The sequence below is a fragment of the Rhinoderma darwinii genome, chromosome 9 (assembly GCF_050947455.1).
Source record: "Rhinoderma darwinii isolate aRhiDar2 chromosome 9, aRhiDar2.hap1, whole genome shotgun sequence".
In the NCBI taxonomy this organism is placed as follows: Eukaryota; Metazoa; Chordata; class Amphibia; order Anura; family Rhinodermatidae; genus Rhinoderma; species Rhinoderma darwinii.
Genome location: NC_134695.1, coordinates 61593097 through 61620515, shown reverse-complemented (window position 1 = coordinate 61620515; position 27419 = coordinate 61593097). Strand labels below are relative to the sequence as shown.

At 44.1% G+C, this 27419-nt stretch overlaps 2 protein-coding genes and 1 long non-coding RNA gene across 4 annotated transcripts in view; 2 read left to right on the top strand and 1 right to left on the bottom strand.

Annotated features, from left to right (window-relative positions):
• CREB3L1 (cAMP responsive element binding protein 3 like 1) overlaps positions 1–6103 on the top strand; it is a 51198-nt gene extending 45095 nt beyond the window's left edge. For both annotated transcript variants that reach the window (XM_075837931.1, XM_075837930.1), the window contains 2 exons: positions 3365–3575; positions 5431–6103. In XM_075837931.1, the coding sequence (XP_075694046.1) occupies positions 3365–3575; positions 5431–5489 (270 nt within the window). In that variant the 3' untranslated portion in view covers positions 5490–6103. The remainder of the gene's footprint in view (positions 1–3364; positions 3576–5430) is intronic.
• The window catches only part of LOC142660891 (uncharacterized), a 54302-nt gene that overhangs the window by 8247 nt on the left and 18636 nt on the right, over positions 1–27419 (bottom strand). Inside the window, exon 3 of the long non-coding RNA XR_012850580.1 lies at positions 12192–12397. This is a non-coding gene — a long non-coding RNA (uncharacterized LOC142660891). The remainder of the gene's footprint in view (positions 1–12191; positions 12398–27419) is intronic.
• The window catches only part of DGKZ (diacylglycerol kinase zeta), a 149265-nt gene continuing 133747 nt past the window's right edge, over positions 11902–27419 (top strand). Inside the window, exon 1 of the mRNA XM_075837927.1 lies at positions 11902–12525. Within this exon, the coding sequence (XP_075694042.1) occupies positions 12344–12525 (182 nt within the window). The 5' untranslated portion in view covers positions 11902–12343. The remainder of the gene's footprint in view (positions 12526–27419) is intronic.

The window sequence follows — 27419 nt, the reverse complement described above, 5'->3', positions numbered from 1 at the left end:
TTATATGCTGAACGCCTTCACATAACATGATATGAACATAACCTAATGCCCCGTGTTCGGTCTGTGATATACGGTCCGCATGTCGGCTGCATGTCCCGGACCGAACACACGGCAGGGAGCCGGGCTACGAGCATCATAGTTATCTATGACGGTCGGTGTCACTGAATCGCTGCAGGACCCGTACTGTAGTCATATTTTCAGTACGGGACAGTAGTTCCGCGGAGAGGTAGTGACTCCTGGCATCGTACATAACTATGATGCTAGGAGCCCGGCTCCCTGCAGTGTGTTCGGTCCGGGACTTGCGCCCGACATTCGGACCGTATATCGAGGACCGAACACGGTCGTGTACACGGGGCCTTAGATTGTGCCTGTCAGTACTCCTATTTAAACTAAACCTCCCCACTGGCAAATAATAACTGATAACAGGGAACAATAGATTGCTCAATCACAGAGCAAATGTAGATAAAAAGACTGAAGCTTTAGGGTCCACTTAATCATAAAATTCCTCCTACTTTTCCATCACAAATATAAAATAATCATGTCACAACTTGTGATCTCATATTAAATAATTGAAAAGCATGACGATCCATTCCAGGTATTCAGATCTCTCTGATGAAAAATATTCTTACCCCATAAATCCTTGAAGAACATAGATTAAGTTATGACACTCATGGATTCCATTCTTTCCTATTTCCATGTAGAGGGTTGTACATTAAAGTTGTCTGGCTTAGGAAACCCATTTTCAAATACCCTATTGGGGCATTCTGAGATAATAGAGCAGGGACCTTCATCTATTAGCTGAAGCAGAGAATAGCTACAAAGATGGTCTCTCTCTCTCTCTCTCTCTCTCTCTCTGGAGGACCTGGCACATCTGTGTATTACAAGGACAGCCCTTTGATTTAATTAAAAACGATTTAATGCAGTATTTCTCCTGTGGTGGCGCTGCAGAGAAACTGAACACTTGCTACCAGGTTCCCCCAAAGATTACGGCTGATCGCTCGGGGTCACAGCAGCGGGACAACCTATGCCCAGCTTATTGTCGGGAGACCCTTCTAACAAAAAGGGGTTGTCCAAAGCGGAGAGCCTATTTAATATATCAGCCTACTAGTTTCTAAAACAGTGCTCTAAACTGACGCAACTCTCATTAACCACTAATAGCATAACTGCAGTATTCAGAATCTAAGAATAAATCAAGGTGCAGAGCAAACAACAATAAAAAATTATCACAGCATTACCTCTTTAAAGGGCACATGGTCAAGTAGGGCTTAGCCTGGTAGGTTAGACACAACTGTACTGATGACTCCTGCACCTGTGCAGACCACCAATCTAGTTATATCAATTCATAGAAGATGTGAAAGGAAGAAAATATGCAGTTGTAGTATGCTTATAACATAGAATGAGTGAGAAGCTGTCAGGGAATGCTGGGAGTTGTAGTTCCACAACAACCATAGAGCCAAAAGAGTTGGAAAATTCTCACGTGCTTTTTAAAGGGAATGTGTCACGAATTAAATCTTCTTTTTAAAGTAAGTTACTTATTTCTATTATATTTTTTACGTTTTTTGCTGTATTTTTTTTTTCTTCCACATGATGGAAAGTATTAAAAATGTAATAATAATTTGACATGCTTTCCTATGTTGGCCACCAGAGAGAGCACTTCCCAGAATTACAGCAAGGTGAATAAGGCAAAGCAACCAGACTCACAGCTGCTGTAAATCTGGGAGGGAATCTCACCCCCCCCCCCCCCCTCCTACAAGCCAGGAAAAGGTGTCCTCAAATTTGCAAAGCAGTGTCCGGCTGCCATTTTGGGTGTGATTCTGCAGCTGGCAGAAGCTGTAGGACACCCCAAAAGGCTAAGGGTATGTTCACACGCTTACTAAACAAAGGGAAAACAGCTCCTGATTTTCAGAAATTTTTTCATCAAACTCGCGTTTTTGGCGGCGTTTTTTACAGCCGTTTTTGGAGCTGTTTTTCTATAGAGTCAATGAAAAACAGCTCCAAAAACGTCCCAAGAAGTGATATGCACTTCTTTTTAGCGGGTATCTTTTTACGTGCCGTTTTTGGAAAACGACCGCGTAAAAAATGCCCCGTCGGAGCAGAAATCCGTATTTCCCATTGAAACCAATGGGCAGATGTTTGTAGGCGTTCTATTTCCGATTTTTCAGCCGTTTTTTGGGACATTTACGGCCCGAAAAACGGCTGAAAACACTGCGTGTGAACATAGCCTTAGAATGATGAAAGTGAAGTGAATGACTTTTCAGTTGACCGGTTCACACGGCGTGTATTTGACATGTTTTTTTTGCGCATTTTACGTGCCAAAAACCGCATAAAAAAACGCTTGATTACACTTGATTTTGCATGTTTGGGGGAATTTGTGTGTGTGTGTGTGTGTGTGGGGGGGGGGGGTGATGCTCACCGCTGGTTCTTCAAAACAGCTGATAAGCGGCTATGAAGTATCAGCGGCGCCCGTGCATACTCCGCTCTGCTACACGCACACACACACAAACACATACAGCACTGCTATACACACACACACAGTCAGAACTGCTACATACATACATACATCCATACACACACACTCAGCACTGCTACATACATACGCACACACTCAGAACTGCTACACAGACACACACTCAGCTCTGCTACACAGACACACACTCAGCTCTGCTACACAGACACACACACTCAGCTGTACTACACAGACACACACACTCAGCTCTACTACATCTGACAAGCTTAGCTCCGCACACCGTCCACACTGACAATACATCTAGCGACCGGGGGCCCACCGGGGGGGCCATCGGGGGTCACGAGAGCGGGGGTCTGTGAGAGAGGGACAGACAGAGACACACCTTACCTGCAGTGCAGCCGGTCTTCATAATGGCGCCTGCTATCTCCCTACAAACCAGCTTCTCTGCTGTGTGACTCTGACCTGCATCTGCGCAGCACAGAGACAGAGAGCAGAAGCAATGGACGGTAGCCGTTCATTGAGTCCAATGCATTGTAGCTGCCGTATTCCAAAAATGGCAAAAATGAAAAAAAAATGGCAGCCCCCATAGACAAGTTAAAGTATGAATACATTAAAAAGCTGAAAGTGACAACACAAATAAATAAATTTTTTGTTTACATTATATTAAAAGCAATATAATCATAAAAATAAATAAATCATGACACCTTCCCTTTAAGGATTATTTTTACAGGTGTAGTCCACATGTGTGTGTAAACTGTATAGGAAATACCATGACCTGGTAAAAAAAACCATTTAGTTAATTTTAGAACATTTAAATATTTCCAGGTAAATTACATTAATATTCTGAGAAGAGACATTTTTTTGTAATGTATTGTTCCCTTTGGTTGTTTTTTGTAGTCCGCTCTCGAAACCTCTTGTCCTACGATGAAGGAGATGGAGTTTCAGCAGAGGATCCCACCACAAGTTTGGGAGACCACAGAAGATGGGCCTCTGACGCAGCATCTCTCAGCAACCATCTCGAAAACACGGCTCACGAAAGGGACAAGTACTTTGGACAGACCGAACGGAAGAACCAGACACATGGAAGATTCACAAGGCAAGAAGAGGGGTGAGTAGTCACTGTGGCCTTTACACTTATCTTGTATTTGTTAAATCTTAACCTACCACTAACCAGGTGCCTTAGAATATATTTTGCTTTACTACGTAAGGCCTTATAAAGTGTGTGAGACTATTTGTAGTAAAGCAAAATATACTCTAAGGTGCCTGATCAGCCAGAGCCGATATAGGAGAGAGTCCTCCATAGAGTTTATAGCTCTTTGAAAGCCACCGATAGGGTCACCTGAATGTGTACCCAGACATTTCCAAAGGAGACACCAACACCATGCATGTACCCAGAAGCCTAGTAATGTACCCAAACCCATTTGGCACTCTTTGGAGATTTCTGGAACTCTCCCACACCTTAAAGTGCCCCTCTGGTCCCAGGACAACATATTAAATATGGTGGTGTATATGGAGTATATCTGATGTCCTCCAGTTGTGCCCCTCTGCCGTGGATTCACATTTTTATGGTCCCCTCTGTGTTGTCCCAAAATGGCTCCAGCACTTCTTAGACTATGAGTCACGTGAGCAGTTCTGTCCAATCCGTGAACAGAGGGAGTGTCTTAGACTCAGTCTGAGAAACACTCTGGCCATTTTGAGACAACACAAAGGGGACCCTAAAACAGCGGATCCACTGCATAGGGGGGGCAACTAGGGGGCACCAGGTAAAATAACTCCATATGCCCCATCACATTTATAATTTTGTCCAGGGACCAGCGGGTCGCTTTAATATTCATTGCTCTTTCCTTAAATTCCAAATCAGTAAAATCTGAGATGAGGCTAGTAGTGGTTCCAGGACATTACCAAGCAACCCAAGCTTGTGGACCCTGACCAATATTATCTCTGGTCATGTCTCATAAAAATCCTTTTAAAGGAGTTGACACGCCTCGTGATCGATCAGTTGATCTTTCGCGGTCCAGCACCTGGATCCCCTGGGGAGCCTTGTCCGGTCCTAAATTTACCCTGCAGCAAAAGGAGCAATTGTCCAGTGGCCTCCAGCACCATGTCTTTGTGTCGCAGGGTGTGGGCTAGGAACCAGATACAAGAGCAGGAACTGGAATAATAGTTTATATCAATAATTGTTCTGAGCTATTCTTCAACCTACCAACTTCATGAAAGGGAAAGCGGGGAGCACACAATGTGTTGCCGGGGGGCCTACACGTGTTTCTCCCCTTTCCAGTCAAGGGTTTTTGAAGAAAGTACTTTGTGTTATTATATAGGTATAATACTTAGAATGGGCAGTATCCTTAAAGGGGTTATGTGGGGACCAAAAATGATTAGCAGTGTACACCCTACAGTATGTGAGAACACTCGCTAATATACGTTCTTGCACAGTCTTCTTTGATGATGATACGACTCTTCGTCATGTGGTCGGCCCTGCTGTACTCTATGTAATCGCTGTTCTACTGCTCCTGCTTGTCATTGAGTACAGCGGGGCCGGTCATATGACGAAGAATCGTATCATCATCAAAGAAGACTGTGCAACTAGAACTCCGGTCCCCCGGCAGCGATATAAAAATCTCAAAATCAGCGCGACGGGGGACAGGAGTGTATATATTAGCGAGTGTATTCACATACTGCACTGAGTATACTGCTAATCATCTTTGGTCCCCACATAACCCCTTTAATGTACTGTATCAGTCCCAGATTTTGAAACATCCTTTGAATTTATTTTTGAACTACTATTCCCAGCATCCTGAAATTGTTGTTCCAGTTTCTATCAGAGAATGCCAGAAATTGTAGTTCCATAACTAATGCATGAGGGTTGCTCCGTACTAAGCTTCAGGCTGCATTATGTAAATGTGTGACAACATGTCCCATGTAATAAATTCACAACTGACCGTGACCTTTTTTTTCTTTCACAGGAGCCGAGGTTCTGAGTTCTTGTAGGGTTGGGGGCAAAGGGAGAAGGATCGAAAGCTGAGCACTAAACGTGGGTGGAGCAGGAGAAAAAAAAAAAGATACCCTGGGATTTCTGGAATCAGAGACTAATACAGTATGGTGATCCCAGTACAGAATCTCGACCCCCCAACAGATTTAGGCCCGCAGCACCGTGGAGTTCAACGTGAAGCCGACACAACTGCCCTTCTTGTGCCCGAGGCAACGAGTGTGGAGGGAGAGACTGACTGTGGCTTCTTCTATACACCAAGGGAGTATGTGACTGCTCAATCTTCCATCTTGCACTATAAGAAGCCCAATTTTCCTCACTCATAGATAAGACTTTATGGAAAGCAAATCCTCTCCTTACAGCAAACAGTCAATAATCCTTATCTGTTGCCAAGAAATGACTATTTTTTTAACTGTGGATGACAGAATCATGCCATGCTCTGCCCATAATCCCACCAGCCTGGACCCTTTCTCCCGGCCTCTGCAGCCCTTCCTCCCTCCCTGTACAGAACACACCTGGATCTCTGGAAAAAAGATTTGTTAGTTAACGCAAGCTTCGTACGCACGGATACAGATTTATATGCTTCTTTTTCTCATCTCCGCACTCTTGCCTGCTTCAGTCAAGCAAAATAATAAAAAAAAAAAACAATAGCATCAGCAGGACGTCTCCGGTGTGAGTCACTAAAAGGGGAGGGCGGCACAAAACAGGTCGAAGCTGTAGGGAGGTGGGGGGGGGGGTTCAGGGGAATAGGGACATGAGAACTAGAGCAAAAATGGAGATGGGAATCCAGGAACGCAGATGCTGCATAATGCATGGAAGCGATAGAAGGTAGAGCGGGTGCAATCAGGCTCGTATTTAGATGAGCAGCGAGGGGTTAACCAGTCAGCTGCAGATGTTTGCAGACATGGAAAAGTCAGTGAGCAGCGACTCCAGTAATTCCTAATCATCCTTCCTGCCGCTGACAGATCACATTCATCTAATGAGATCAGGCATCGCTTCAGCGACTGCAGGAGCAGCGGCCTCTCCCAGCACTGGCGTAGCCCTGACCCCGGGTCTCTTGTATAGTCTGTACTAGGGACACTTGCCCTGCTACACAATTATCCGTGACCGCGAGCATTAATAACATTACATGTAACTCAAAGTCCTACTCTATTAACTGTGCAAAAATATGCCGCTACCTGTAATGGAGAGCACTCATATAGAATTACTTGTAACTGAAAGCACTACACACTGTAATACTTACCTGGCCCAGTATATAATGTCATCAGACAGGTGCACTTTAAATAGGGGCGTCTACAGGATGAATCCAGGGATGCTGTAAAGCATCTCCACTATTCACCACAATTGGACAGCGAGGCTATGTAGCAGGAAGAGATATCGGTCTGTCTGTGGCTCTTCTTTAATCAATTCATCTAGACACAGTTTATAGCAACCCCCCCAGCTCCAAAATGAATGTCCACCTTTTAACTTCAGGTCGTTTTTAAGTCCAAAATTCTCTACGAATTAATTTCATAATATATCTTTATAGCGGTCAGCGCTCAATTTTTCTGTTACAGAGCTCCAAATCCATTGCATAATTATAAATAGAAAACATAACATGTTGGCTACCTGCAGCCGCCACTAGAGGGAGCTTACTGTATACAGTATTATTGTGGCGTTCAGTTCACTGCATAACATGATACAGTTAGCTCCCATGCTCCCTCTAGTGGAGGCAGCCATAATGTTATGTTTTGACTTTGTCCATGGAGGGGATTTTGAGTTCTGTAACAGAAAAACAGAGCACCGACCGCTATAAAGATGTATTAAGAGATTAATCAGCACAGAATTTTGCACCTATTTAGATTTAATAATAAAAAATAAAAAAGAATGGTATTTGAAAGATGAGCACTTTAAGGGGCTGTGCGACATTTTTATCGCTTGCTTCTTTAGAAGAGTTGTTTGAGATTAGAAAAAAGGGTATGCTTTTTTTTTTTTCCAGAAACAGCGCCACTCTTGTCCATTGGCTCTGTCTGGTATTACAGCTCAGCTCCTTGCAAGTGAAAGGGAATGTGCTGCAATACCTGTGCATGAGAATGGTTCTATTTCGGGGGGAAAAAGCTGACTCTTTTTGCTAAACTCATACAACCCCTTTTACTCTTTTGGGGTTTCATGAAAATTCCCCTATTTACATGACTGAAATCCCTGCAGAATAATAAGGCCTCATTCAGACAGGGCATTCATGTAGCATTCATTTGGTGCATTATTTTATATGAAAACAATGCAACTGCCAGATACTGGTGAGTGAATGGAAATGTATGAATCCCTTATACAATGCATTCTGCATATTTTTTTTTATTTTTTTTTATTTTTTTTTAAAGCTGTATTCAGTGTCTCTTTATGGACGGGTCAAATCTAAAATTGATCATTTCTACATAGAATATAGAAAAAATGTCACAGTGTAAATGCACCTCAAGGTTCGGAGAAATATCAGAGCTTCCCAAACATAGATGGAAGGATCGTATAGTTCTGCTTTGAAAAAATTGTTAAATTAAATGTTCTCCATGTACCGTTCATTCATTCACTTAGGCATCATGCACACGGACGTGCTTTTGCGGCCACAATTCCCCCGAAAATCCACGGGAGAATTGCGGCCCCATTCATTTCTATGGGGCCATGCACATGACCGTAGTTTTTACGGTCCGTGCATGACCCGGGAGCCCGGACCGCGGAAAGAACGGACATGTCTTATTACAGCCGTGTTCTGCGGTCCGGGCTCATTGAAAATAATGGCCGTGGCCATGTGCACGGCCCGCGATTTGCAGGCGGCTCGCGGCTGACAGTCCGCTGCCGGCCGACCCAAAAATCACGGCCGTGCACATGGCTACGGTCGTGTGCATGAGGCCTTACTCTTCTAATAGATTCCCTGTGATTACTTTTATAAAAACAAAATGTCGCCACCTTGTGGGAAGTTGAACTTACTGCGGCCCAATAACGTTGGCAAACAAGGATGTGGGAAATCAACCCATGGACCATTAAAAGGACATGGGGACAAACAAGCATCAAGTCCTTATCCCTTAGCAACATAAGGGTACAATTTTAATCTTTGCTAGGGGGCCACCTTTCTGGTAACTCACTAAGGCCGGGATCACACATGCCGTTTTGGTGGCAATTTGCTGCCAACGTTTTTTCGTAAACACGGCAAGACTACAATTTTACAGCGATTGTGCTAAAATTGGGGCAAAAAAACCACAAATTGACTGTGACATGTGAACGCAGCCTTATTCTGATCTCTGCCATAAAAATACATCTGAAAAAACACATACGTTTTTTTAAAAACGCATGCGCTTTTAAAATACCCATGCGTTTTTGCGAGTTGCAGCTGTACGTCTATGACCATTAAATGCAAAGCCAGATTACAGCTAAAAAATTGAAACAGTGTTTCTCTTGCCTGCGTTTGAAAACGCAACTAAAACGCACAATGTGAACCCAGCCCAATTCTGATCACTCACGAAGGACTCTCATATACTGTAGATCAATCAATCTGCACTTAGGCCCCATGCACACGACCGTGTTTTTGCGTCCGCAATTCCCCCGCAAATCCACGGGAGAATTGCGGACCCATTCATTCCTATAGGCCCATACACACTATCCGTGTTTTCACGGGTCTCCGCATGTCCGCAAATCCGTGCCGCAGAAACTCAGGACATGTCTTATTACGGGCCGCAAATTCGATGCGGACATGCCAATAGAAGTCAATGGGCCCGTGGAAATTGCGGATACATCTCCGTGTGTCATCCGCAGTTTGCGGATTTGCGGAAATGTTGCTAGGCGACGACCGGGAATGAGTTCTGTCGTCATCCTGTTTTACCTAGGCTTTTTTTTTTTCATCCGCATTTTGCGGATTACATACGGATGAACTGCGGATTACATACGGATGAACTGCGGAGGACATTTCACGGAACACGGTCCTGGAATTTGCGGACCAGAAAAACACTACGGTCGTGTGCATGAGGCCTAAGTGTGAATTTACATGTGGCAGATTTGTTGCAGAAATTTCTGTAACAAAACTGACGCGTGTGAATATACCCTTATTGAGGGGACTAAGTACTCTAATTTTAAAGACCCAATTGACACATTAATTTTGATTCATCACACTGATACGGATCCCCCTCTTAGCACTGATATTCTGATCACTGATTTAGTACTTGAAAGTATAAGGCTGGGGCTGGACCTTGACTTTTTATCGCTCACTACCAAATATCTCTGATATCGCTGTCCATAGCACTGCATTGAGTAGCTTGAAAATCTCTTCTGAATCACTCCAGTCAAGTGTGTAGTAAGTAGACCTAAAAATGCTCGCTCTAACTTAGGGCTGGGCAATTAATAGAAAAAAAAACTAAACCGAAATTCAGCGCAATTAACTGATGTCATCTTTTCGGTTTCTTCGATTTTATTTTTCTTTCACGGTTTAAACTGTATCTGCATCTTCAGTTCACAAATACGCTTGAATCCAATGGTAAAGCAGGGAGTCCCTGTCGTTCCCAGATTGGAGTCGCCCACGCCAGGGCTTTGCTGGCGAGTAGGGATATGATGAAGGCGATCCTGGCTCGGTCCGAAGGAAATGCTCGGGCGTGCAGAGTGAAGTGGATTTGGCATTGATTCAGACACCCCCTGCACGAACTTGCGTCTCCATGAAACCGAGGTGGCAATGGCAGCGAGAACCGAGAGTCCGAACTGGGACTTCAAGGAGGTGTAGCAGGAGGGTTGATCGGAGGAGCTTGAATTGGAGTGGTGACGGAAGTAACTAGCGCACCAAGATGCTGTGCCATGGAGTCTACTGACACAATGAGTTGATCCTGTCGTGCTTGCAGATCCTGCAGGTCCACCTGCATGGCTTGGGAGGATGACAGGCTCTTGACTTGGCCAGCAGGGTCCATGGCCTGAGCGTACTGTCAAGGCACGGGGTGTGGACCCAATGGGCCGTACCGCGTAGCGGAGTAGCAGCTGGCCAACAAGGTACAAAACAATGTCTATAGTTCAGAACGGGTACCTGAGGCAATGTAGACAGTGGCGGAAGCAGGACTTGTCTTTCATAGCAGGTGACACCGCGGATGCAGCTGGAAGGCACGACTTAACTTTCACTTGTAGATACAATAGCACGGGATACAGGGTACAGGCAGCTGGAACGGGTAACACTGGGAACTGGAAAACACTGGGAGACCTTTTGCAAGACAAACTAGGGTATACAACAACGCTCAGGCAAGGAACCAGTGGGCAGGGCCCCTTATTATAGTCCAGCAGCCATTTGGGCTGATAATTGATGTTAGACAGCTGGACGCGTACTGGCCCTTTAAGGCCGTGCGGGTGCGCGTGCCCTGTGGGAAACAGTCCGAGGACCCGGAAGAGAGTGCCGGCGTTTCCCTGGGGGGAGCGCACGCCGAGAAGAGAGATGTCCATGGCCGGGATCGTCAAGGGGTAAGTCTGAAAGACGGCCCCCGGCCATAGACGTAACATCTACTGAGAAGTGATTTCTACAGAACAGGAAGGGTCAGTCTAATCCTGTGTTATATATATATATATATATATATATATTGATATATATATATAGATGTTACCTTTCATTGTTATCCTGCCTGTGATGATAATGAGATGACTGCTGAGAAGTGATCCCTACAGAACAGGAAGGGTCAGCCTATGAGTGGTGGATTCTGTGTTATCTATATAGAGGTGTTACCTGTCAGTGTAATCCTGCCTGTGATGATATGACTGAAGTGATCTCTACAGAACAGGAAGGGTCAGTCTAATCCTGTGTTATCTATATATAGAGGTGTTACCTTGCATTGTTATCCTGCCTGTGATGATAATGAGATGACTGCTGCGAAGTGATCCCAACAGAACAGGAAGGGTCAGTCTATGAGTGGTGGATCCTGTGTTATCTATATAGAGGTGTTACCTGTCAGTGTAATCCTGCCTGTGATGATTATGAAATGACTGAAGTGATCTCTACAGAACAGGAAGGGTCAGCCTATTGTGAGGTCCAGTGGCCAAAGTGAAAACTGCAAGATTTTAGGATTATTTCTTAATATAGACAATGACAAAGAAAATCACCCAAAATCCTTAAAAAAAATATGTTTAACATAAAATCTTGATTTAAACAATAGGTTATTTTTTTGATGACACGTTCCCTTTTTCACTTACTTGATGTACATAAGAGCCTCCAGGAGTGAAGCACAGAACATTATGACATGATCAATAACCAGTAATGATTCTTCACAACCCTCCAGACGTGTGCGCTCTGCTCCCTCACATGTTACTGGTCTAGCAGTGCAGGGTTAATTACAGTCTCTTAGGTGACACGATGAACATTATTATATTAGCTGGTCTCCTCCTTCCTCCACAGGGCACACAGCCTGGCTCTCCGACTGCATAGACTCTCACCCACCCTGTCGCTCTCATTCCCTATTCACTCCTCTGTTTCGCAGTTGGTCTCTTTCTGCCAGCCTTGAACTTAGTCTTGACTTTACCATCTTGCCTTGTACTTGCACCTCTTTGCTATGCTCATACATTGCCTCTAGTGCACCCGTCTTTATCCCCCTTTCCTTATCTTTGCTTTTACTACACCCTCTTTCCTGCACCCTCTTCTTTCTCTTTCCTCTCTGGATATTTTACCTTCTTACCATCTACATTGTATCTTTCTTTTTTGGCATTATTATTATCATTATATCAGAACCTGCTGCCAACTTATCTATTGATTTGTACCATTTTTTGCTGTCTGACTTCCTCCGTTTATTCCTCTTCTCTCGCCTTCCACCTGATTTTTCTTTTCACCTCTTCTTTCCTCTCAATCTCCCTGGTTGAACTTCCTGCCATCATTTCACACCATCCTTAGCACACGGAAGGAGAGTCCCAGCATGGCAGAGGGAGGGCATGATGAGGAGCGATTAGGGGATGCACGGGTACCCAGCCTGCATGGAGTGGATGAAGAAGAAGAGATGAGAGCTGGCACTTCTACCATGGCTCAATTTACAGACCCCGCACAGGCAAATACAGACAACCTGCTGCCACTTTACATGAAGAAACAGCTGTCTTATAGGTGAGTGGCAGCCCTTTATATACCTGACCCACCTGGAAAGATTACTTCGCATAGGATCTGATCTAACATGCTTTACGTATATATAGTATTACTACCACTATACATTAATCATATATCAATCAACCAAATACTGAATGGATATGCTGGAGATGTAGCAGAGCTAAGTTTAGCACAACTCATTATGGTCTTATGAAGCAATATATTTGGTATTACATAGTACTACAGGTAAAGCTGGCAATAATCGTTGGCATGGAAATTCTATGGAGGTGGGTAAAGGTTAATGGCAGCGACACCTCTGATACCAATCTCCTGACATAAAGTATTAAATGGAGGTTTGTCAGCGATTATAGCAGCATCCTCCAAATGGTGTCTCTCCAGCTGTTGTAAAACTACAACTCCCAGCATGCCCTCATAGTCTTTGGATGTGATCATACTGTGCCAACCAGGTTTGCATTGTATTCACACGACCGTATTACGTCTCCATACAATCTGGGAGCAATACGGAGCTGGTGCACTTCAGCCATAGAAGTCTAGGAAGAGCCCTATTGTTACGCTTTTTATGCCTCCGATTTTACACAGATTTTTTTTTTAATTCATACATTAAAAAAAATGTAAGATATTCCATCGGTCGTCGTACTATGGAGGTAATCTCAATTAGCATTGCTTCTAGGGCGGAATAGCACTGTAATGCAATACCGTATGGAGACACCATACAGCGCCATACAGATTACCTACGCAGTGGAGTAACTGCCGCTGTAGCAGCCATAGCGTCTGCTACAGGGCCCGCGGCAGGAGGTGGCCCGTGCCACCAGCCGTCACGGGCCCCCCATGCCCGGAGGCTTGCTAGCAGCCGCTATGCCCGCTACAGCGGTAGCGACGCCACATTCAAAAGTGTCTACGTCCTTTGGACGCAGATGCTATTGAACAATATACAGGCTACTGTATATTTGGCATAGCTCTAGGGCCCCCATAGCCACACAGCGCTGACCGCGCTGCTCCCGCTTCCTGAATGCTGGAGCAAGGAGCTCACAACTCCTTGCTCCAGCATTCACTCTGCCGTGAGCGTCTCGGCACAGGCAGGCGCGATGTTGTGATGTCATCGCGCCTGTCTGCGCCGAGTCACTCACAGCACAGACTGGAGGAGAAGGATCCTCCACCCGTCGTGGGAATGGGGATAGGTAAGTAATTATGTTATTATTTTCCTATTAGGCGCTATGAGGCATTATACCGGGTAAGGAAGGGGGCTGATAAGGTGGCAGCTATATGAGCATTTTGCTATATGAGGGGCATTATACTGTATGGGCAGCATTATACTGTATGGGCAGCATTATACTGTGGGGGCAGTTATGGGGGGCATTATTTTATGGGGGCATTATACTGTGTGGGGGCAGCTATGGGGGGCATTATATTGTGGGGCAGCTATGGGGGGCATTATACTGTGGGCAGCTATGGGGGGCATTATAATGTGGGGACAGCTATGGGTGGCATTATACTGTGGGGGCAGCTATGGGGGCATTATACTGTGGGGGTAGCTATGGGGGGCATTGTACTGTGTGATGGGAGGCATTATACTGTGTGGGGGCAGCTGTGGGGCATTATGCTGTATGGGGGAATTTTTTGGGCATTGTACTGCATTGGGCATCTGTGTGGGCATTATACTTTATGGAGGTATCTGTGTGGGCATTATACTTATGGGGCATCTGTGTGGGTATTATGCTCTATGGTGGCAGCTATGGGGGCATTATACTGTGTGGGGGGCACTATGGGAGCATGATACTGTGTGGGCTGAACCGGGTGTGTACAGGCAGGGATGGGGTGGGATTAGAGGCATGGCTTAAAATAAAAAAAATTGCCGCTGCGCGCTGCATCGATTGTCCCTCTTTGTGATACTTCAAAGTATAACACTGTCTACAGGGGGGGCTGTATAGCACTGTCTACAGGGGGGGCTGTATAGCACTGTCTACAGGGAGGGTCTGTATAGCACTGTCTACAGGGAGGGTCTGTATAGCACTGTCTACAGGGGGGGCTGTATAGCGCCGTCTACAAGAAGGGCTGTATAGCGCTGTCTACAGGAGGGGGCTGCATGGCACTGTCTACAGGAGGTGGCTGCATGGCACTATTTACAGGGGGGCACTATCTACAAGGGCGGGCTGTGTGTGGCGCCCAGGGGAGGGGGGCCCAGTGAAAAGTTTGTCTGTAAAGTCTGTAAATACGGCTGCATAGTATCTCTCATTCATATTAATTGATAGTGACGGCACATTCACAAACGCTTTTCTGCCTGGAACGTGAGCCCTCCCTGTTCTAGTTATATGCCATCAGAGACAAAACTGATATCCTACTTAAAGGGGTTTGCCTATAAGGGACATTTATGACATATCCACAGGATATGCCACACTTGTCAGATAGATGCGGGTACCACCTACGGGACCCACACCTATCTCTAGTACGTCGCCCCCCTAAACCCCGTTCTAGCTTTCTTTGTTCCCCTGCTACTTCATATTTCTGACACAGCGTAACTTGCTGATCTACGCTGCTTGCCTAACCGCCATAGAAGTGAATGGCAGTTACGGGAACAGCGTAGGGTGCGAGCTACGCTGTTTTAATAATTTCCAACCATGTAATCAGGAAGTGGCCGGGGACGCAGCGGGAACCAAGAAAGGTAAAACGGGGTTTAGGTGCCCCCGTTCTAGAGATCGGTGCAGGTCCCAGAGGTGGGACCCGCATCTATCAGACACTTTGGCATATCCTGTGGATATGTCATAAATGTCTCTGATGGGCAAATCCGTTTAATATCTAGTGCAGGGCCTGACGGAGCAGTGTATGGAAATCCCTGTGTCATGCTCCGCCCCCTCAGGCCCTGCACTCGGCATAACACAGTGTATCAGTTTAACTTGAAGTGCTCCTTTAAGGTTTTCAGATGTACAAATGTTTCAGATATATGACCTCTTGGTGCATTTATCTCTTCTACTTATAATCAGTACTTCTCTGGTGACAAAATTACAGTTTTCCATTAATAAAAGTCTTTTTTTTTCGGTCGCTTAGTCTCTATTACTACTATTATAATGAGAACAAATGGCTTCAAATTTCATAGCATGGGCAAAAGGGGCAATTGTCTAAGGCCTCACCATTGACCACATGGCCTAAACTTACATTATGGTGCCATCTGTGGTGTCATTTAGGAGACGTAACTATATGGTGATATTATTAGAGCACTACGTTGCTTTGTTATTTTGGCACTCTGTTAAGTGTTCACGAAATGCCCTTATTATTTACGTACTGTTCGAGAATAATGCAGAAAGAAAAGTATATGGCAGTATTATGTGGACACTGTGTGTTACTGTTATTTGGCACTGTATGGTGGTATTATTTAGGCACTATATGTTATTGGGCCAATGTTACACTCTTTTCGTCTACGGGGTGTCCACATACATTAGCCCAAGGCCTTGATTCGGCCCTGTGTGCATATGGTATGAATGTCCAGATAACGAACTCATATTGGAAATGTCATATATTCGAGACTACGTCTTCTTGCCTATTGCCGGCTATACATACAGGCTTTCCATACACTGCTTGAGTAGTTAAAGGGTGCGAGCGTTCTCTCTGCATGGAGACATATACGCAATGCCGCTGACAGGACTGTGCACACACACTTCGGGGACTATACTTTAGCTAGGAAGGTTGACAATCACAATGTAAGATTGACTTGGTTTTGCCAGGCTCTTGCCGCGTTAATAGGCTGTGAGTGTGCTTTACATCTTTGTATAGATCCTGCAGTGAGTGGCACTATTACAACGAGTCATGTGTGCCCTGCTGAATGCCGCTTTCAGATCTGTATCTTGAAGGAAAGTTATGTGTCAATTACCGAACAACAATTATACCATGCGAGGGGAATAGTTATATTATTGTAGAGCTGTCTATTATTGTTATTTGTATGTAGTAGATTGCCAGTGTACCTACTATTGTGTGCGTGTTCGTATGTTAGAAAACAGTTCTCTCTGAAATTTAAAAAAAAATCCCCTTCAATTTAAAGGAATTGTCCTCCTCCAGTTACAGTATATCTGGGGAAGTTGGGTGACAACCAATATGGCCCCCATTACAGCTGCCACAGGGGTTGTCACCGGATTCCACAATTGCAGAGCTGACTAGTTATTCAGTAATTTAAGGGAAGGGGATGCTAAACTTGGCAGGTTTATCATTCAGGGGTCTGTGAAAGCCCTATGACAACCCCTTTGGGAACTGTGATGGTTAAGACATTAGTTTTCGCCATACTTTCTCACGAAAATAGGGGAAACCACGTGGACTCCCTGAAAGATTAGACAAGGCTGTGCTGCCAAATTAAATAATTATAATTGTTGACTTGCAGAATCAATTGGACGTCGGCGCTGACGATTATATCCTTGCTATGCCGTCATCCCGTCAGGACGCATTCTAGGCAGCGAGTGCACATTCACTACATGGTTCTGAATTTTTTGGGGGATATGAACAATGTTGGGGTCTGATGAAGGAGTCATGTGTACTACTTATGATTTAAGGAATTATGTTGTGGATACTTGGGGATGTGGCCTGTATAATAAGTCGGAGCATATGCCTGAAAAAATAAAGTCTGTCAAGGATTTTCGATGTGGGGTGTAGGAAAAAGTCCAAATTTCAAATTTAATAAGATCAGGGCAAAATATACAGGTATGTATTTTGTTTTAGGCTATGGGTCTACGACTTTTGGCCACACAACATTTGCACCAAAATCACGGGTTACCATTAACATCATACAGCCTTAACGTTTTAAAAAGTTGCGTGACAGTCCCAGGTAGTCCCTCATGGTGGGAATTCTTGTGATAGGCACAAATCACCAATTTTCTTCCATAAGGATAGATTGAAGTCGTGCAATGGTTGCAGTCACCCACGATTTTACTGCGACTGCCGTGCCGTGGAGCCGACGCTGACCGCTTCTCTAATGAATAAATCTGGATGTTCTTCACGTCGTGGGTTTTCAATTATGCGCAGCTTTAGGATTGCGCAAGAACCAATTGATGTGTTTTCTTCCTTTTGTGCGGCTTTCTGCATTTCTTATCTTGTATCCTAGTTATGAGGACTGAGCAGTCTGTCACTAATCACATTTATTGTTAGCCACATAAAGGACAAGTACAATGTTTGCCTTCTCCTTCCCTGCGCACATGACAAGTCCTAACCGCGCAGCCCTGACTGTCCAGTATGGAAATCAATAGAGAATATTATTTTTTGGGGCTTACCATCTGACATCTGATTTTCTAAAGCAGTGGGCCCCAAGCTGTGGAACTACAACTCCCAGCATGCTGACAGCCGCAGGTTGGAGACCACGGCTCTAAAGGGTTGATTTGATTTGGACACTTTTAAATATTACAAAGCAGAATCCCGCTCCTGCCCACCCCGTGATCAGCTTTTATTACTAGGGCATGTAAATGCTCAATACCACTGTGTTTATGAAGTGATATATAAGACATATTGAAATCCATGGGCATCTTAAAGGGTTTATTAGGGATTTAAAATTGATGGGCTATCCTTAACCCCTTAACGACCAGGCCTATTTTGGCCATAATGACCACGCATTCTTTTTTATTTTTCTCATCTTCACATTCCAAGAGTTATAACTTTTTTATTTTTCCGTCGACACAGGCGTATGAGGGCTTGTTTTTTTGTGGGACGAGTTGTGTTTTTCCACGGCACCATTTTTTGGTGCATATATTATATTGATTAACTGTTATTAACTTTTTAGGGGGGAGGAAATTGAAAAATCCGCTATTCCTGCATTGTTTTTCGCGTTTTAAATTTACGCCGTTCACTATGCGGCATAAATAACATGTTACCTTTATTCTATGTGTCGGTACGATTACGACAATTTCACATATGTATAGGGTTTTAATGTTTTACTACGTTTGCACAATAAGAAACCTTTTAAACAAAAATAATACATTTTTGCATAACCGCATTCCAAGAGCCGTAACTTTATTATTTTTCTATTGATATCGCCATATGAGGGCTTATTTTTTGCAGGAAAAGGTGTAGTTTTCATCGCTAGTATTCTGGGTGCATGGGACTTATTGATGAACTTTTATTATATTTTTTTGGTGGGGGAATGGGAAAAAAAAACACGATTTTGCCGTAGTTTTTTGCATTTTTTTTGTACGGTGTCAACTATACAGTAGAATTAATGTATTAACTTTATTCTTTGTGTCGTTACGATCGCAGCGATACCATATATGCGTACTTTTCATGTTTTTTTACACTTTTATGAAATAAAACCACTTTTCATGGAAAAAAATGGTTTTATTTTATATTTTACTCTTCCTGTTTTTGGTTTTTAGTTTTTGGTTACTTAGTATACCAAATCATTATCACCTGCCAGTGTAAAACTGACAGGCAATCTAATAGGCTATGCCTATGGCATGGCCTAATAGGCATACAGCCAGGGCAAGGGGGATTTTGTTAGACCCCCGGCTGCCATGGCAACCCGTCGGTGGCCGGCGATCGCGTTCGTGGGCCGCTGATGGGTGACAGAGGCAGCTCCCTCCCTCTGTCAAAAGATTTAAATGCCGCGGTCGCTATTGACAGAGGCATTTAAAGGGTTAAACGGCTGAGATTGACGGCTTCTTCAATCTCAGCCATTGCAGCGGGAGCCCGGTTGTCAGTCACAGTTGGTTCCCGCGGTGATCATGCAGGCACAGCTTCTGTGCCCACGCGATCGCTATCACGTACATGCACGTGGGAATCCGCGAACAGGCTGCATTCCCGAACGTGCATGTACGTGAAAATGCGGGTAAGCGTTAAGGGCCTGTTCACATCAGCGTTGGTTTCCGTTGAGGGGTTCCGTCAGACCTTTCCGTCGGAGGAACGCCTCAACGGAAATGTAAACGGAAACCATAGGTTTCCGTTTGCATTACCATTGGTTTCGATGGTAATGCTTCCGTTACTTGAGGTTTCTGTTTGTCACCGTTGTGTAAGGTTTCAGTTTGTTTTGATGGAATCAATAGCGCAGTCGACTCCAGGCCCGGGTGCAACTGCTAACTCTGTACTCCCTATAGCTATGCTCCTGTTGGAGGTCCTAAAGAGTGGGGAGCCACAATCTGGCAAATCTGTGCTCCTACCACATATATTAAATTGGCATTCCAGCTTAAGCAAGTAAATGTTCTTTTTTGGTATAATGAAAAATTACATAATTTTTCAATATACTTTCTTCATTCCTCATGGTTCTCAAGATCTCTGCTTGCTGTCATTCACTAGAAACTCACATTGTGTACTTCCAGGAAATATCCATTGGGAGTAATCAATATGAGTACCTATTCAATGACTGCAGTCACCCTGCTCTGCCAGTTTTTGTTCAGGAATAGTAAATGGTGTTATTTTCATGGGCACTGTGATTGGTGTGGCTGCTATTATTATATGGGCACTACCATTTCATATATGGGCAACATAGTGGGTATAATAATAACACTACTATGTCTAATATTATTATATGTGAAGTGCTATGTCAGATATTATTATATAGGCACTGCTATATTTGATGTTATATGGGTACTATGGCTGGTATTATTATTTGGCCACTAATATGGTTGGTACAATTTTACCGACATTTTATGGCAATATCTGGAGAATTTTACTTTTATATATGTGAATGCTGTAGTTTTGGAGGTGTACGTTTTGGATTTAGGGGTGATGGCTATGGTGAAACTAAAAGATTCACACGGCCCACATTTCTACTCCCCATCTTAACATGATTGGTCTACTCTGTATACCCATGTATTGATTGGGTTCCCATAATCAAGATGAATAAAAATATAAAATATATATTTGTCATGAAACCCAACAGACAGGAGGTTGACCGACTGGGTCACTAATGGGTCTGCTAGACCTATGTGTGGAGTCTAATGGATTATTCGTTCTTTACCCTAAACCCCCGCAAGGAGGTAACTTTCCTAGAGGGAATCCCAAGGTCACTATTCCAGAATAGTCACCGTCACGAGTTATAATATTAGATTATGTTATATTATATTATGCAAGAGATTCTGCCAAGTTTCGCAACCGTGCTTTCTATAATAAGGGCAGCAGGAAACAGCCAATATGAGGGATATCCTTTGTTCTGACTATAGATTTTTTCAGTTTCAAACTGTCCAGATTTACATGGCAAAAATACAACATAAAATAAATGTGTCATTAAAAAAAGATCCTCTGCAGGTAATTGCTTATATTGTATCATGTACCTGACATTCAACCAATAATTTCCTGTTTAGTCAATGCGTCTAGAGATTATTTATGGGGGGGGGGGAGGGGTCACCAATAGTGTCTGAATGTTTATGTTGATGTAATGTCCTAGAATTGAATAAAAGTAAAAAACACGGAGAAATCAACCCAAAAAGATTAAACTTTTGTAACAACTATTAGAATGGAAAACACAAATACAAAATGATGGATGTAGCAATGTACCATGGAAATCGATGGACTGTGATTCTGATAAAGCACTTACATCCTGATGAATATTATTTTACCTGCTATTCCAGAAAAATACAGCGGGATAATACTGTAGGCGGGAAAGACTCCAATACTCTTCTTTATATGAACGATCTTTCTAGGACATTACATCAACGTAAACATTCAGATACTATTGGTGACCCCCCTCCCATAAATAATCTTTAGACGCATTGACTGAAAAACAAAAACAAAAAAATACATTTTTATTTATGCACATTTGGCTTTTATGGACCGCTGTATTTTTGTTAAAGAAAAATTTTAGGAAATATTCTCAGAATTGCTTCTATTCAAAAATAAGGGCCATTATGAGAAAATGCAATTGTGGGTGCATGAAGTCAATGGGGAAAACTTCAATAAAAAAACATCAGGGCTATGCTGTGATTTAAAAAAATGTTGATTGCCCAAGAAACCTAGACAAAAAAATATATATATATATATAGAACCTCATTATATTTTTGTTCAGAACTGGAAGTGTACCTCCGGTTAGAAATCAAACTCCCCTGTGCTCATAAATTCTGATGTATAGAACTTATGTAAAGCTTTCCCCTTCAAAGTTCAACCAATTGTGCTGCAGACTTCTCCTTTTTCCTTATTCACTAACAGGAAGTAGTTTACCATGGTCTGCTACAGTGGAGCTGCAACCCGGTCACAGTCACTATATCAATAAGTCTCGTAGCTGAAATTACACTAAATAATCAAACTCACTGACTCTCTGCCAACAACAAACTTATGTGTGTAGGCAGGGCCGCCATCAGGGGGGTATTAGGGGTACTGATGTGAGGGGCCCGGCCAAACCTAATTGAAAGGGGAGCCCGGCAACTGCCGCGACTTGCCTTTGGTAGAAAAAAACAGGCCCCTGCAATGGGGCCCATTTTTTTCACCAAAAGAATGTCGTGAGCTGCGGGCCCACCCTCTCGTCATGGGGGCCGTCAAACACCGCTCGCCCGCGCGCGGTACCGATCGCACGCACCCGCACCCTCCTGTCATGACGTTTCATCCCATGTGACTGCCGCAGCGGTCACATGGTCTACAGCGTCATCCCAGGAGGCGGGGCTACGTTCAGAAGAGAGAGATGCGTCATCAGGACTACGGCCGGGGCAAGTCTAAACTATTTTATAAATTTAAAAAAGTGCCTTTTTTTTTTCTCATTTGTGATTTTTGCGGCAGAACCGCAGCATTTCCGCAACAGAGGAGCGGCGATTCCACAGAATACATTTTTTTGCAGCGTGTGGATGAGATTTGTTCAAATCTCATCCACTCTGCTGCGACTGTAATACGCTGCGGATTTTCCGCAATAAAATGTGTTGCATAAAATCCGCAGTGTTCATACCTAGTGTGTTCCTACCCTAAGGCCGGATTTACACAAGCGTGTGCTTTTTGCGCGCGCAAAAAACGTGGCGTTTTGCGCATGCAAAAGGTCCATAACAGCTCCGTGTGTCAGCAGCGTATGATGCGTGGCTGTGTGATTTTCGCGCAGCCGCCATCATTATGACACTGTTTGTATGTTTGTAGCACGCGGTGCTTTTCTGTTGTCATTCATAGTTTATACGGCTGCGGAAGTGCTGGGCGTGATTTTCACGCACCCATTGACTTCAATGGGTGCGTGATACGCGAACAATGCACAAATATAGGACATGTCGTGAGTTTTACGCAGCGGACACACGGACACACGCTGCGTGAAAATCACTGACAGTCTGAATGGCCCCATAGACGAACATAGGTCCGTGCGAGGCGTGTGAAAATCACGCGCGTTGCACGGATGTATTACACGATCGTCTGAATAAGCCCTAACAATAAGGCCCAGTTCATAGAGTTTTTGGGCCTTGATATTGACTCGGACACTGCGTCAGAATCAGCACCAAACAACTTCCAAAACCGCCTCCCATTGATTTAATCTGAAATCAATGGGAGCCAGTCGCGGAAAAAAGAAAAAGCAGCACGTCCTTTCTTGCCGCTGTTCCGCCTCTGACCGCCCATCGAAATCAATGGGAGGCAGAAAATGCATTTTTCGCTGCGTTTTTTTGTCTGCTGTCCTCAATCGCTGCGGGCAAAAAACGCGGATAGATAGTGTGGGCAGGTCAAAATCTGCCTCAAAATTCGGTGCGCGCTTCCAGGCGGTTGCAGGTGCGTGCGGTCGCGGGTGCGCGCTCGCGGACGCTCGCGAGTGCGCACGCGCGGGAGTTTGCAGGTGCGCGCGTTCGGTCGCGCGGGCGGGCTTTGTTTGACGGCCCCCATGACGAGAGGGGGGGCCCGCACCTAACGACATTCTTTTGGTGAAAAAAACGGGCCCATTGGAGGGGCCTGTTTTTTTTCTACCAAAGGCAAGTCGCGGCAGTTGCCGGGCCCCCCTTTCAATTAGATTTGGCCGGGCCCCTCACATTAGTACCCCTAATACACCCCTGATGGCGGCCCTGGGTAGCATGATATAGTGCTGGACGGAGTACCGTTAACAGGCGGTGCCACGGTAGGGGGGCCCAGAAAATTTAGCTATATGGGGCCCTGAAATTCCTGATGGCGGCCCTGTGTGTAGGTACTAACGAGCAAACGCTTGTTCATCTGCTGATCGTACCGTTTTAAAAAAGTAAAATATTATCGTTGTCGGCAGGACATCTCCCTGTGTAAACCTAGAGATGTGCTGCCGACATGATAATAATGTATGGGGATGGGCGATCGGAGTAAGGAGCGCTCGTCCCCATCCATAGCTCCTTGTGATAGGAGCAAACAAGCGCCAATCAACGATGTCTTGTTGATCGGCGCTTGCTGCACCGGCCAAAATCGGCCGGTGTAATAGGGCATTTATTTTCATACCACTGCCAGCCTATAGCCAATATTCCTCTTATTGTCTTGTATAACATGATCTTTTTACCTTATCAGCAGCAGCTGACTCTTCTAACAACAGCGGCTTACATAGAAATGTGGACCCATTGTTACAGCTTTTAAGAGCTTTTGGAAAACAAAAGCTGTCAAATCCTCCATATTGTTATGTCTAATTATGTTATCACACATGTAACATTTCCCCAGAATTTCTTTTCTTATATAGAGTACATAATGTTAATGCAAATTCCACTCAACATACAAAGCAAAGTTTTTGAGTAAAGTTGAATCGGTATAACAAAAAATTTAAAAATAATAAAAAATAATGACTGGTTTCTCCTGTTTCATTTATCAACAGGAATATAATGTATTTGGTTTATTAATAAAAAAAAACAAAACCCTGGATACTAATACTGTTTCGGGTCAGTACATTACAGCTATGGTCTTCTAAGGACATGCACTATTAGGGCAGATGAGGCAAATCAAAATCCACTCTTTTTGTCAGAGCGAAAGCTAAAAGGTTGTACGCTTCACAAATAACAGAGCCATACAGTGTGGTAATAATGTTTATTCATGTGAACTAAAGGTTTTCACAGCTTCACCTCTATTACTAGTACTTCTGGAGAATAATATGCAGCTGTATGTGCACCATATGTCCGTATTGTTTATATATGAACATATAATATGGGAGCTGCGGGTGCAGTTGACAAGAACCCCATCAAAAAGCAAGTTGCTGTCACCTTAATATTTTCCCTACAGGAGGATTCAGAGTAGTACAGAGCATGAATTAATCTGGTGCACGCTGCATGGGGGACATACTGGGGAAATACATTTCCCCTATTTTATTCGCTGTATGACGTTGTTATTTAGAACTTGTGTGCCCCTGTTATTTAAAGGGAAACCTGTCACTCGGTTTGGAGCCACTAAACCACTAGTATGCCATCATGCAGCTGGGGTTTAGTGTTCCAAATTTGGCAATCTCAAAAACAGGCGTTTCGGGAATAGCAAGGTTACTTACAATTCACTGTGATAAAGCAGGTGCGCCATCGATGCAGCCAGACTCTTACCCGGACTCCTCTCAGTAAGTTGTAATTTACTTGAACGGTTTTGAGGTTGGCAGGTCTGGAACACTAAACCCCAGCTGTATATCGGCACCCAGGTGCTTTGCGAGTGGCATGTGTTTTTCACGCACTTGCAAGCACTTTTTTTGTTTTTTTCAATGTAATTGATGCGTAAAACACGGACAGCACTGTCTGTGGTTTTCACACCCACATTGACTTCAATGGGCGGCTAGGTGCATGAAAACGCACCAATTTAGGACATGCAGTGAGTTTCACGCAACGGACACTTGCCGCATGAAAACTCACGCATGTGTGAATAGCCCCATTGAAATCAATGGGTCCGTGTGCCGTACGTTGTGTCACGCTCGTCTGAATGAGCCCTTACTCATGACAGCTAGGATAGTTGGTTTCTGATAGAGTCCATACCACCCAATACTTTATATCTTTCACAGGTACTCCCATCCACCCCCCATTCCCCGACCTCCCCCTTCCATGACATCCGCTCTGTTGCCTCTTACCTACTTCTTCTTCTAACCTGCTTTCTGTCTGACTCTAATCAGCCTGCTCTCTTACTTTCTGCTCTCAAAGGAATCGTGCTAATGAATTATGTTTATCAAGCGGCTAAATATAAATCTCGAAACTGTGCGGCTGACTTGTCATTGAAATACCAACAGGGGGGAAAGGCAGACATTGTGTACCCAATTAACGAGGAGAGGGACAGGAAAAGGGCTCTGGAGGAGGTCCGCTATACAAGTATTCATTGCAGTACTTACTTTTTTGTAGTTGACTATATACAGTTAGGTCCAGAATTATTTGGACAGTGACACAATCTTCATGATTTGGGCTCCGCTGCCACCACATTGGATTTGAAATGAAACAACTGAGATGCAATTGAAGTTTAGACTTTCAGGTTTACTTCAAGAGGTTCAACAAAAATATCCTGTGAAACATTTGGGAATTGCAACCATTTTTCTACACAGCCGCCTCATTTCAGGGGCTCAAAAGTAATTGGACAAATTAACATTACCATAAATAAAATGTTTTTTTTTAATACTTTGTAGAGAATCCTTTGCAGGCAATGACGGACTGAAGTCTGGAACCCATGGACATCACCACACGCTGGGTTTCCTCCTTTGTGATGCTTTGCCCGGCCTTTACTGCAGCGTCTTCAGTTGTTGCTTGTTTGTGGGTCTTTCTGCCTTAAGTTTTGTTTCCAGCATGTGAAATGCAGTTCGATCGGGTTGGGATCTACTTCCAGGAGAGTGTTCTTCACTTGGGTAGATGTTGTGAAGGGGTTTTTCTTCACCATGGAAAGGATTCTGCAATCATCCACTACTGTTGTCTTCCGTGGACGTCCAGGCCTTTTGGAGTTCACGAGATCACCAGTGCGCTCTTTTTTTTTCCAAGAATGTCCCAAACTGTTGATTTGACATTGAGAGCTCCTTCTGACCTTATGTTGTGGGTTCACAGCAACAGCTTCAAAAATACAAATGCCACACCTGGAATAAAATCCAGACCTTTTACCTGCTTAATTGATGATGGATTAACGAGGGAACAGCCCATGCAGCCCATTAAATAGCTTTTGAGATAATTGTCCTATTACCTTTGGACCCTTGAAAAAGAGGCAGCTACATATTAAAGAGCTGTAATTCCTAAACCCTTCCTCAAATTAGGATGTGAATACCCTCAATTTAAAGCTGAGAGTCTGCACTTTAAGTCCATATTGATTTTATAACTGTATATTTAATATGTTTTGGTAAACAGCTAAAATGCCAAAACTTGTGTCACTAACCAAATAATTCTGGACCTAACTGTATAAAGAAGGTATATTATATTAATGTAGATTTCTCATAGATCTCTGTAGTTCTGTTTCTAAAGCATGAGCTTTTCGCACTGCAAGGGTCTATGAATATCCATCAACTGCAAAGGCCTACATCAATTATTGCCTTCTGGGAATCTTTGAACAATTTTCTATGATTCTTGCCTTTTACTATATTCTGGTTAGATGTGTTGACTGTTTCCCCAAGGATCTTGAGTAGGTTGAGCAGTTTGCCATTCATGGGGAACCCCTGACCAGGAACCACAGGGTTTCAGAAAACCTTGATGGCCTGCTGTCATGGTCACAGGGTATGTGGACCCACTAGGCCGCTCCGCTGTAGCGGAGAGGCAGCTGACCAGGTGACAGTCTATACGAAAATCTATAGTAGTTAGAAACACTTGGGTACCTGAACTAGTCCAGACAGTGGCTGTGGCTTCAGCATGGATGGAGGTAGGTTCAGCAGGTAGCGCCAGATGTGGTGGGCAGTATCCGATGTGGCAGAAGACACTGGACGAGGCAGAAGACACTGGACGTGGAAGAAGAAACTAGACGTGGCGGAAGACGACTGGACGTGGCGGAAGACACTGGACATGGCAGAAGACACTGCACGTGACAACGACAGCAGGTGCAATAGACACGACTCCGACACTTGTAGGCACAGGAACAAGAACAGCACGGGATACAGGAACAGGTAACAGGGC